The sequence below is a fragment of the Macrosteles quadrilineatus genome, unplaced genomic scaffold, assembly GCF_028750875.1.
Source record: "Macrosteles quadrilineatus isolate MER2022 unplaced genomic scaffold, UCM_ALF_1.0 Scaffold_7__1_contigs__length_78375512, whole genome shotgun sequence".
Taxonomy (NCBI): domain Eukaryota; kingdom Metazoa; phylum Arthropoda; class Insecta; order Hemiptera; family Cicadellidae; genus Macrosteles; species Macrosteles quadrilineatus.
Window position 1 is genome coordinate 56,027,751 of NW_026542600.1, and position 13,028 is coordinate 56,040,778.

General features: G+C 36.1%; 1 protein-coding gene across 1 annotated transcript in view; it reads left to right on the plus strand.

Annotated features, from left to right (window-relative positions):
• LOC128999011 (inositol 1,4,5-trisphosphate receptor-like) overlaps positions 1-10,758 on the plus strand; it is a 45,386-nt gene extending 34,628 nt beyond the window's left edge. The window contains exons 12-15 of the mRNA XM_054425366.1: positions 2,144-2,240; positions 3,311-3,483; positions 8,379-8,579; positions 10,627-10,758. Coding sequence (XP_054281341.1) covers positions 2,144-2,240; positions 3,311-3,483; positions 8,379-8,579; positions 10,627-10,758 — 603 coding nt within the window. The remainder of the gene's footprint in view (positions 1-2,143; positions 2,241-3,310; positions 3,484-8,378; positions 8,580-10,626) is intronic.
• The last annotated feature ends 2,270 nt before the right edge of the window (positions 10,759-13,028 follow it).

Sequence of the window (13,028 nt, forward strand, 5' to 3'; positions counted from 1 at the left end):
AGACATTCATTCTCATTTTAATAACTGTTTAAATAACTAAATAGGTACCGGTAGCTAAATTACAACAAATTTGAATGGAACTTAATATAAAAAGACCATTAAGAAATAAATTTACATATCACAAGTTTAGGGCCTGTGGACCGGCTTCAGGACTGCAAGCAAGAAGAAAATAAAAATAATATGTTTCCACCATGCAACATGTATCATTCATTCCCTGCCTCCTAACCTCCTTAGTATAATAACCTCACACTTACATTATTTGTTACATCATCATAAATAAAGAATTATTATTGGCATCAGTAGCCTACAGCTTTACATAGGCATTATTTTTATAGGGCCTAAAATAGTAATAGGCTAGAAGCAACATGTCAAGTGGAGAACTCATTGAAGAAAAGATATTGTGTAAACTAATTTCCTATAAAACTCAAAAACAGTAAATAACATACAAACATTGTTTATGGTATAATTAATAAGGACTAAAAAATGCATATCATGTCATACAGTAGTATAGACCTACCGGTACTGCAAGAGATTAAAATCCTAAAACAACTGATTTTGATAGCTAATGAATGAAAAGAATTAAAAATCCATAAAATGAAGCTAAACAATATCACAACTAATTAGGTACCCGAAAAGTAACTCTTAAATAATAATATATAGAAGATTAAAATAATATTAAATCAAGAGACAAGAAAGTTAAATGCTATCTTCTAGTGCCCTTGGCAACACAGGTCAATGTTTTTAAACTACCCTCAATGTTTTTGGAACAGCAGGGCCTTTTTCTCTTAAGGAAGGGTAGTAGTATGTCAACAAAAACAATGAATCAGTCTCACCAGCCAGGCCCGGGCAACGATGTGTGAATTCAAGGTCATAGACCCTCCCCCTCCCCTCTTACACCACCCGGTTGCTACCCAGTTGCTTCAATTCCAATTGCTGACAAAATGCAAGTGATGAAACAAGGAAGTAGAGACAAAGAAATATATTTCTTTATTCAAAAACACAAAACTATTAGAGATTATTTTCAAAGAAATTAATTCAATGTAATTTGTGAGTTGTAAATATTGTATTGGATCTTAGAAATATATTTTTTTAACCCCATTTAACCAAGATACAGATCTGTTCACTATATCAGATATTTCTTTTGTTTATAATTTGTTATGTAAAATACTAAAATATATTTTTAATTAGGTATTGAATGAACAATAAATGATTATACTAGTATGTCTGGGTAAATAGTCTTTCTATTCTTTTGACTTTGTTTTCTTTGCACTGTTAGTGTTGCGTCACGGCTTTTGTCTTGTTACTCTTATCAGTAGACGACTAGACCTGGCTCTGGCTAGTGGCAGTGCGGCAATTGCTCTGTTGTGTCTTTATTCTTAAAGGTCGTGAGCCAACTTAATTTTTAATTCTCATTTGAACATTTTAATTCCTCTGTAATAGATATAATTAATATAAGAGTGTTTCTTTGGAAATAAATTATTCTTTTTTTTCTTTTGCCCCAACAAAAATTCGGGGACGGGGACCGACAGACACCTAACAAAAATACCAAATGTATCAGTCTATAACATTGATCTTACTAGTTAAGTATTAAGTAACAATTTTTCAGACTTATTTTTAAAATGATTTTGGAGTAACCTACCTTGTTTTGGCTAGGTTCACAGTAGTAAAATATTTCACACACTGCTTACATCAAGACAAAAAACAAAACCTCTAATCATTTGCAATGTCAAAACAAAAAAATATAAAACAATTAAAGCTATATTTAATGCAAAGAATGTATTAAATAAAAACGCCTTCGTAAAGGAAACGCAACAGCAACGCGCTCCTGTATTGCGGGTATTGCATTGACTTTCTGCAGGCGTTTTTCGTATATGGATACTGACTCCCTCGTGAATCGAATCGTTTTTTGACCACCACTGAATCGAATCGCGATTCGATGCATCGAATCGAATCGAAATTTCGATGCATTTTCGATGCATCGCACACCCCTACTTATAAATTACTGTAGAGGAGATTGTTTTTTGTTTTTGCAACCTTGTAATGTAATTCTTGATAGTTATTTTATTAATAATAGTTTTAAATTAAAATTCAAACTTTTTTTAAACTATTATTATACTTTATTATTATACATCATATTCAACAGATTTTGATCCGAATGAACAAGCTGTGTGTAACACCTGGAGGACCGGGACAGCTTCCAAAGCCTCGTAAGCATGAACAGCGACTGCTTCGTAACGTAGGTAAGTTCAGGGATTCTTAGTCAGTCGTAAACCTTACTATTATAACTACTACTTTTATGAACATTGATTCAGTTAGATATTTAATACAAACATCTTTTATTGAGGCAATGAACAAAATATCTTTAACAACTGACAAATGATCTTATTGCACCATAATTAGGAGGCAGTCAGCGGGAAACCTAGTTTATCCTATTATTTGTAAGCTTTTTGAGAAATATAGGGTAAAAATTTAGGAAACTATACAGATTGCTAACAGCGTTTTCATTTTGCAAAATTAAGAAAAAATCTGCCCACTGCAGAAATATTATTGTGTTGAAGTGTACATTACTCTAAGGCTATAACAATAACAGAAGTAAAATGTTTTTGTCACAAGAAATTTAGTTATTATTTATTTCAATTTGATTCAATTCAATTCATTTATTCACGACATAAACCAGTTTACAAAATGATAACATAATTCAGTACATGCATTTTACAATTAACAAGATGACAAGCTACAAGCAGGTTGAATAAAAACTAACAACTTAATTATTAACAATTAATTACAAGATTTAATACACCGAAAAAAATATATGATTGACAATTTTAAAAGAAGTTGGGGGCAACAAAAAAGAGATAAGAACAAAACAATCCAAAAGAAGGGAAAAGAGCCAAGTTGAGACTTAAAAACACAATGAAAAAAAAAACAGTTGGTGTTATTAAAACAAACAGCGTGAAAAGCATTGGTAACAGTAAAACAGCAGTGACATCTAGAATCATGAGGCTATAACAAAAGAGACAACAAATTAAAATATGAAATTTTACATAAAAACATCATTGTTCACACCTGTTCCATGGCAATGAAAATATAGTAACCACTCAATTTAAACTGTACATCACTGTAAACTAAATTTGTCATTCAGTTCTACTAAACAAAACATTTAGTTTCATTTTACATTTTAACACAATAGTCTATATTGAATTAATGTTTAACAAACTGAAAATAATTGAGCAAGATATTTACCAATTCAGTATTTTTCATGCTACTGAAATAAAATATAAATAATGTTTATTTCTTTGCTGTTTAACAGGAGTTCACACCGTGGTTTTGGACCTTCTACAGGTCCCTTATGATGCAAAGGAAGACGTTCGTATGAACAAACTCATGGCCCTCGCTCACGAGTTTCTGCAAAACTTCTGTCTCGGCAATCAGCAAAACCAAGTTTTGCTGCATAAGCAACTCGATCTCTTCTTGAATCCTGGTGTGAGTTTTAGATGTCAGTTCACTTTTAAACAGTTTTTTAGTTAAAATAAACACCACTCAATTTTGGAGTTGAATATCTAACAATCTGAATACAAATAATATCAAAAATCCTCTTTAGGTCCTATAAAATCCTATCTCACCAATTTCAGTATACAATTATTTAGGGATAGATGGGATTGAATTTTTGGTTCGGGACGGGATTTTTATTTCCTTCCCGATTTTCGGGACGGGACGGGATTATTTCCTGTGCATTAAAAGAAAGTCTTGAGTATTGCAGTTACCAAACAAGAAAAACAAAATCCATTTTTACCATTTGTGGCACTGATCTATAAAAACAAAAAAATGGGTAAGAATGTACAGCTATAGAAACTTGTCAATCGCGGTCACGGTGCGATCGTCGAAATGACTCCGCGGTCACGGCACGATCGTCGGTATAACCCTGCTGTCACGGCGCGATCATCGGTAAAACTCAACGATCACGGCGTGATCGTCGGTATGACTCGCGGTCACGGCATGATCGTCGGTATGACTCTGCGGTCACGGCGCGATCATCGGTAAAACTCAACGATCACGGTGTGATCGTCGGTATGACTTGCGGTCACGGCACGATCGTCGGCATAACTCCGCGGTCACGGCGCGATCATCGGTAAAACTCAACAATCACGGCGTGATCGTCGGTATGACTCGCGGTCACGGCCATAGTTGGGAAAGTTATTCAAAAATTCTAACTAGTTAGAAGTTATAAGTTAGTCCCGTAAATAGTAACTGATAGAAGTTATAAGTTAGTTGAAAAACTAACTGATAGAAAATAAAGTTAGTTTTAGTTTTCACTGGGCAGTTGTTTTAAAGTATTTTTTTTAATGTCACATCTTGGTTACTAATATATACTATAATATGAGTAAAGATTGCGCAAGATATGATTTAAAAAATGGCTCCTACGATTTACTCCAATTTCAATGCTATTGAAAATTGCTTGTATAATACACTTGCATTGTATGATGTCTTACTAACCAAAGGGATAATTACGACTTTTTAAAAAACATTAAGTGTTTTACTGCAAAACAATATACACTGTCATTGAACTAAAAATCTAAAGGAAAGGCCAAGGAGATTTGTATTTTTCGACGATGCACCACATGAATTGATGCGTTATTACACCATCCCGTAATTATAGTTGTAACGTTCCACGATCCCAGTGACTTAATGCAATAACGGTCGTCAGATAACAGATGTTATGTATCATGAGTTTTATATTGATTGAAGCTTATTGTGGACATTTTATAGATTGATCGTCCAAATTAAAAAGTTTTGTAGACTAAATTGAGGATAAGTGGATGTCTAACAAAAACGAGTTGACTTTACTACTTAATTAATCGTAGTAAGACTGAAAATATTTGTAGGCTTATAAGCTCTATTTTTTACTTCTTGAATAAATCAAACACCTCGAGCAAGATCGGTCCCCTGGTACTTGTGTTTTAATCAAACATTGTCACATTTATTAACATTACTACAACATAAACAAATGACATAAAACTTGTCAGAAGTTTTTAAGAATCTTATCATTTACACAAAAAAAGTCATGTAAACCGCTTTTTGAAACATATGGAATGTTAACAATGCCTTCACTTTACATTTATTAAATTCTGGTATACTTCAAGAGTAATGCACAATTATTTATAGACAATCAATTTATTCATCAATACCAAACATGTTCAAAAAATAATTTGCAGTATCCAAGACATCGGCTATGTCTGTATGAAAGATCGCCGCACTACATGAGTCTGAGGCTTTACAACGGTCTACCTGCTCATTTAAAAAATATCAATAGCATTGTAAAGTTTAAGAAAGAATTAAAAACATTCCTTATAAAAAAGAAATATTATACAATAGAAGAGTATTTAAATGACTGTTTTTTTTTAAAAGTGACTAGTTTAATTTTAATCCTTAGTTTTAATTTTTATTTTTGTTAGCTAAGAAATGACAATGTCATCTGTTTCACCAGCTTTGCTGGAAATGTGAAATGTTTTATGACAATAAAGTGATATTATTATTATTATTATTACTATCGGTATGACTTTACGGTCACGGCACAATCGTCAGTATAACTCCACGGTCACAGCGTGATCGTCGGTATGACTCCACGGTCACAGCGTGATCGTCGGTATGACTCACGGTCACAGCATGATCGTCGGTATAACTCCACGGTCACAGCATGATCGTCGTTATAACTCGAAGGTCATGGCGCGATCGTCGTTATGACTCCACAACCATGGTGGGATAGTCGGTATAACTCCAAGGTCACGGCGCGATCGTCGGTATGACTTCGCGGTCACGGCGCGATCGTCGGTATAGCTCCAAGGTCACAGCGTGACTCCGCGATACTTACTTTCCGTTTCCGGAAATCAGACTTCGCTTTTCCAAAAATTAGCTACCGATATGGCTTTGTCGTTCGCATGTAAAAGATCATCTAATGTACAAGACTGGTCTAGGCGTGGGCAGATTAGCAGATGGCCAGGATCCTTAACCGCACCACACACGCACAAGATGTTTTCTTCGTCTGGTAAGAGACCCCATTTCTGCATGTTTGTCTTGCATTTTGGTACCTCGACCCTAATTCGATTTAGGGTCTTCCACACCGTGTAATGAAGGCCTCCACCAGGAGCCAGTTCCTCCCTGGCTGGTATGGGAGGGTTAGTCAACGTGGCCTCCCATCTTGCCACCCGATTGCTTGAGAGTGATCCATCCAGGACTCGTGTCCGAGATAAAAAGCTCTTTCTGGACCGAAGCCGTCGCTCTGCAGGTTGGTGGCCGTGTAATGGGCGACGAGGGTCTGTTTCTTGCTTAGTCCTTTCTGTGTCGGCAGTGACATCACGTCGGATTGATAGAGGGGCGATCCCTACGATAGGATAGAGTTTGTGTACTGGGGTTGGTTTCAAACACCCAGTTACAATCCGAGCCATGTCATTGACTGCAATGTCAACCTTTTTTGCATGTGACGATGCATTCCATACTGATGCAGCGTACTCCGCAGCCGACACACTGAGCGCTAAAGCTGAGGTTCTGAGGACATTAGGGTTAACACCCCAGCATCTGCTGCTGGTGAGCTTCCTGATGATATTATTCCTCGCTGAGACTTTACCTCTTGTCGCAATACAATGCGCCTTAAATGTCAGTGTGCGGTCCAGTATGACACCAAGATATTTGGGTGTAGGACAATGCTGAAGACGGTCTCCCCGCCACCTCACATTCAACTCACGGCCTGCTTCTCTATTGTTTAGGTGAAAGGCACAAACTTGGGTCTTAGCAGGGTTCGGCTTCAGGTGATTTGCGTCATAGTACTGGGAAAGTTCATTTAGAGTCATAGTCAGCTTCTGTTCCACCTCTTCAAAACTCCTACCTTGTGCCGCCACCGCCGTATCATCGGCATATATATACTGACGTGTAGCGTTTGGCAACGGTTGGTCGTTAGTGTAAATGTTATAAAGAGCTGAGGCTAAGACGCTACCCTGAGGCAATCCATTTCTTTGATTCCTCCATCTACTTTTCTTGCCTTGAAGGGACACGAAAAACCGCCTGTTATGAAGAAAAGTGCCTATCATTGAAGTCAGCTGATAGTCTTTGGTAATACTGTACACTTTTCCCAAGAGTCTTCGATGGTTTACGGTATCGTAGGCAGCTGTTAAATCTAAAAAAGCGACACCCGTGATCTGTTTTCTCTCAAACCCATTCTCAATGTGCTGGGTCAGGTTTAAAACTTGGCCACAACAAGACTTGCCTGATCGAAAACCTGCCTGTTGTAGAATGATCTTTTGTTCCAGAAAATCCATTTCGATTGAGTATCAGACGTTCTAATATTTTATATGTGCGATCATGGCGGGATAGTCACTATGACTCCACGGTCACGGCATTAACGTCGGTATGACTTCGCGGTCTTGGCGCAATCATCGGTATAACTCCACGGTTAGGGCACTATCGTCGGTATAACTCCACGGTCACGGCATGATCGTTGGTATGACTCGTAGTCACGGCGTGATCGTTAATGATTTTGCCTCCTGCGTTTGCAGAACTATCGTGAACATCTCCCGCGATAGCGTCGTCATCGTCACTCACGAAGCGGCAAAATTGCCGACGATCGGGTCAAATCCCGTCCCGAAAAATTCCTGAGTAAAATGTAATCCCGTCCCGAAAATCGGGAATATTTTTTTCCTGAAAATTTCCCAAAATTTCAGGACCTGTCCATCCCTACAATTATTATATTTTGTTATTTGACAGCATAGCTTATCTGGTTTGAGTAAGTACAGTTGACATTGCAGTTTTATGGGAGTAAATTAATGAAAAAAACTAAATGAAAATTTATTTCCATTTTTATATTCTTAACTATCTCATATCCTTGAAAGTTTTATTTTCTTCTTGAATCCCTCATTAGCATTATATTTTCTATGATTCCACAATAGTATTACGTTACTAGTCCTGAAAATAGGTGTTTACCGGATGAGTGTGGTCGTTCCCGAGTGAGACGAAGTCGAGTACGGGATTACCATACGAGTCCGGTAAACACATTTTGGACAAATTAATTACAATATTTTACGCCATACTACTCTAAGCTAACTTAACAATAACAAATCTGTAAAAATCCTTATTTATTCCCACCGACTAAAGGACTAACAATCACTATTCATAAACTCTATAGAGGTTATGTTTTTGTTTATAACCACTCATTCTTAATCAGCTGGTTGCTGTCCGGTAAAAACTCATTATAGTACAGTAGTACGTATTGAAACCCCATTTGATTAAGCTGGCCACAAACAGCTGTTCTGGACTAAAATCTTGCGTGGGAAGTTTGTTAAAACAGTGTAGTGTGGCGTAAAGGTATTTATATGAAAATGTTATTTCAGATAAGGGAAGCTCAAACCCTATGCAGCATATTTCAAGATAACTCAACTCTTTGCAATGAAGTAAATGAGAAAGTAATTCAACATTTTATTCATTGCATCGAGACCCATGGCCGACACGTTCAGTATTTGAAGTTCTTCCAAACGATCGTAAAAGCAGAAAACCAGTTCATCCGCAGATGTCAAGACATGGTTATGCAAGAGGTAAGTCCACTTTAATGTAGATTTTATAAAATATATTTTCTTTAGCAATTATCGCCAATGTTGTATATTTTGTTTAACTCAAAGCCTTATTTATTTGGTGAGTTACATGTAGCATTAATAAACCTTTGATTGTATTAGTAGAGTTTTAACGGTTTTTATGTACTTGGCAGGAGCATGTTAAAATTTGCAATAACATATTATTAAACTAATTACTGAACTAATTACTGACTCTTTTTTTTCAAATTTTTTACCACCAACGGATTTATTTTTTACATACATTACATTTCACAGTTAATTCATCATGACAATTTTCAATTAAACTAATGTGGGGTTTTTGTTTTTATTTTTAGTTCTAGACTACAAGATCAAAAACGCTTTATAATCATTAAATAACATACCTTACAATCGATTTTGTCAAATTATAATAATCACTTTAAAAATAACTCAAAACATGACTAGGCCTACATTGGAATGACGTCATTCTACTCAAAGGTTTTCAGACAATAAATTAATAAATTACACTAAACATTCTATTCAAATTATTATTGGCACATATTTTTTAAAGTATGCTATCTTAAGCTAGGAAACATTTTGTTTTTCCATCAAAGGATATTTTATTTTAATAACAAACAAATTTGCCAACTGGCCAACTTTCATTGACATTGTATGACATGCACCTTATTCCTGTTTTTAAAATTTCGAATTTTATATTTTTAAGTGGCATTTTAGTAGGGATGGTCGGAATTGAATTTTACTTCGGGACGGGACGGGATTTTTATTTCCTTCCCGATTTTTGAGACTGGACGGGATATTTTCCTGTGAATAAAAAGGAAGTCTTGAGTATTGCAGTTATCATAAAAGACAAACAAAATCAATTTTTTACCATTTGTGGCACTGATCTATAAAAACAAAAAAACGGGTAAAAGTTACACGTATAGAAACTTGTGACTCGCGGTCGAAATGACTCGCCGTCACGGCAGGGTCGTCAGTATGACTCCGCGGTCACGGCGTGATTGTCAAAATAACCCTGCGGTCACGGTGCGATCGTCAGTATGACTCCGCAGTCACGGCGTGATCGTTGGTATGACTCCGCGGTCACGGCGCGATCGTGAAATGACTTCACCTCCTGCGTTCGCGGAACTATCGTGAACATCTCTCGCGATAGCGGCGTCATTGTCACTCGCAGAGCAGCAAAATCGCAGACGATTGGATCAAATCCCGTCCCGAAAAATTCCCGAATCATTTGTAATCCCGTCCTGAAAATCAGAAAATATCGTCTCGTAACATACACGGGTCCGAGAGCTATTTCGCTTCTCAGCCTATCGTCTCGTAACATCTGCGGGTCCGAGAGCTATTTCGCTACTCAGCCTATCGTCTCGTAATATCCGCGGGTCCGAGAGCTGTTTCGCTACTCAGCCTAAGGGTTCGCGAGGTACTCTACTCCACTTACCAGGGAGAGATGATGCTAGCTATTCGCCCAGCGCTCGAGTCCGACTGTGCCCGGTCCTGTGCCGTATTTATAGGGGTTGAGACGCTAGCGCAGTACATGGCCGCTCGAGGAACTAATGACCTCGCGCGGGACATTTGAAATCGTCCGAACGCTCGTTTTCTGATCTCATAATATTTTAACCATTACAAGAACATAAAACACAAAACCTTTTTATATTGTGATAACCAAAAATTAAGAAATAGACAACAAAGCAAAGACACCAATACCGAAACAGGCAAGCAAATACTCTTTCATACAGCCACAAGACTGTTCGCCATAAGACACAAGGGTAATATTTGAAATTTAAGCGTATTCTCCAAATACATTAAGGCATTGTGAGGAATTCTTTTGGTGGTATAGTCATGCAACACAGAAACAGCGGATTACACTAATTAAAATACAGACATCAATATAATAATGTTTTTTTTTACATTTCCTTTAAGTGTCCAAATGCAGAAAAATTTTGAAGGCATATAACATTTTTACTGTGAAGTTTAAAAGAAAGGTAAGTAGTATTTTGTGTGTTACCATTAACGTGTGTTTTTATTTGCATATTAGCTAGTGAATGCGGGTGAAGATGTGTTGGTTTTCTACAATGATAAGTCCTCGTTCTCTCATTTTGTTTCCATGATGAGATCCGAACGCCATCGTATGGACGAAAGCAGTGCCCTCAGGTACAGTTGTAAATAGTTAAAGGATGTATATAATAATGCTATCCGCCGTTCACAATATTAAAGCGGTTTTAGGGGAAGAAATCTATCCCCTCCACTTGAACCTACCTTTAAAAATAATAGCTCAACAGCTGAGGTTTGCCAAAATATAAATCAGCTGGGCCATATATATTAAGTAAAAAAAGTAGTGGAGGAACTTCCCCTCAAACCGCCCAAATTTGGTGAATGTAGTATAGTTAGTTTGTACAGGATAACAAGTTTTTTTAACAAAATGTGCATGTTAGTTTGGACATTTTATTTGCATTATACTCTTGTGCTAGGCCCATTCAAATATCAAGGAAAATCAAATTATATCAAGACAATATTTTGGCTCTTTCATCATAAATAATCAGTTCAGGTTTTTAGCTCTTCGGTACAGATCCGGAATAGTGAGAACCTAACAATGGCATACCAGTGAATTAGATAAGTATTACGTTTAAATTTAAGTTTTAAATGTAACTACTCATTAATTTTATAGTCTGCAACAAAGTAAGACAAAGAAACTTTAAAACATATCAAAACTTAACAAAAAATCCTATCAGATAGATGAATATGAAAACCTTGGAGATTCCTAACAAAATATGAATAGAAGTCAACATTTTACATCACGTTAAAATTTCTTGGAACTTGAAGTCATAATTAGAAATTTAGTAATTTAAAAAAATTAATGTTAAATTACAATTATGTTTTTGTTTAGAATATATGTGTTCAGTTCTTTTATCTAAAATTTTTCTTTAGCCTGTTTAGAATTTTTAAATTACTAAAACAGCTGATGATAAAAAGATAATCCATTGTATTATATAAATAAACATCATTCCTTTCTGTTCTTCTTGTAAACATGACTTTTATTTTTTCTCTCTTAATTTTTCATTAATTTACTCAAACACTTCACATTATTTAATGGTCCTTCGATCCAAGATATTACTTAGGCGATATGGAATTACTTTCTTCCACTAAAACTCTTCATACATCAATCTTTCCTCATTTTACCCATTGTTTTCCGTGCCTTTGAACTCTTATCTAACTGAACTCTTATTTCCATATTGAAACTGTTAACTCTCTCATTTACACTTTGTGATTTTTTTACATTAATCTCCTCATCTTTGTACAATGGCATCTCCAAATAATAGTGATTTTAAAATTGAGACTTATACACGACTCACATCTTTTATTAAAACTCGTCTCAACGAAATAAGAAACATCGTAGATCAACATGTTGAACAAGAAGAAACATTAACAGTTGTGCAACACGAAGCCTTAAAGACTCTCATGCAAGAAACCCAGAAGAAGAAAGAAGACTTTGATTCTTATTTTTATCGAATTGTAAGTACATCAAGTGAAGATGATTTGAACATTGAAACTTTAGCTGAAGATGAAGACCAAATCAGTGAACTATTCATCCACATCACCAGCTACATTAAAGTGCTGCTTTCAAAAATTGGTTCTAACCCTTATTTGGCCAAGGTTAATTGCAGTTCAGCTCAACCTCATAAAACTACTGCAGTGCATGTAATCAACCCGAACTCATCAAGTCCAGCTCAACCTCAGAGAACAACTGCAATGAATGTAACCAACCCGAACTCATCAAGTCCAGCTCAACCTCCGAGAACAACTGCAATAAATGTAACCAACCCGAACTCATCAAGTCCAGCTCAACCTCCGAGAACCACTGCAATGAATGTAACCAAACCGAACTCATCAAGTCCAGCTCAACCTCAGAGAACCACTACAATGAATGTAACCAACCCGAACTCTTTCTCTCTACTCTAACTTTCTCTCTAGACGTAAGAGCACCAAAAGAGGCAGATGATGACAGTAGCGTTAAACTTTTAGGTGTCCATCTTGATCCTAAGTTAGTTAGGGATACTCATGTTACTAAGGTTTGTTCAAAGCTTTCCAAAGTTTTTCACATGTTGCGTCGCCTTAGATTTAGCCTACCTAGTCATTACTTAATATCTTGTTATTTTGCTTTTTATCATAGTGTTTTGCTCTATGCTATTTTGTACTGGGGCAATAGTTAAAAAATAAGTGAAGTTTTAGTGATCCAGAAAAAGGCTGTGATGGTTTTATTTAATGTAGACCCTTATGAGCACTGTAGGCCCTTGTTCAAACAAGCCAAGATTTTAACTGTGATAAATGTATATATTTTTGTATTAAAAAGGTTTAAATACCTGCTATCAAGCAATCCATTTAATTGCAGTTGCAACTAGTTTCAACTCCTATGTGGAGTCATCATCAGGTTTTTAAGAA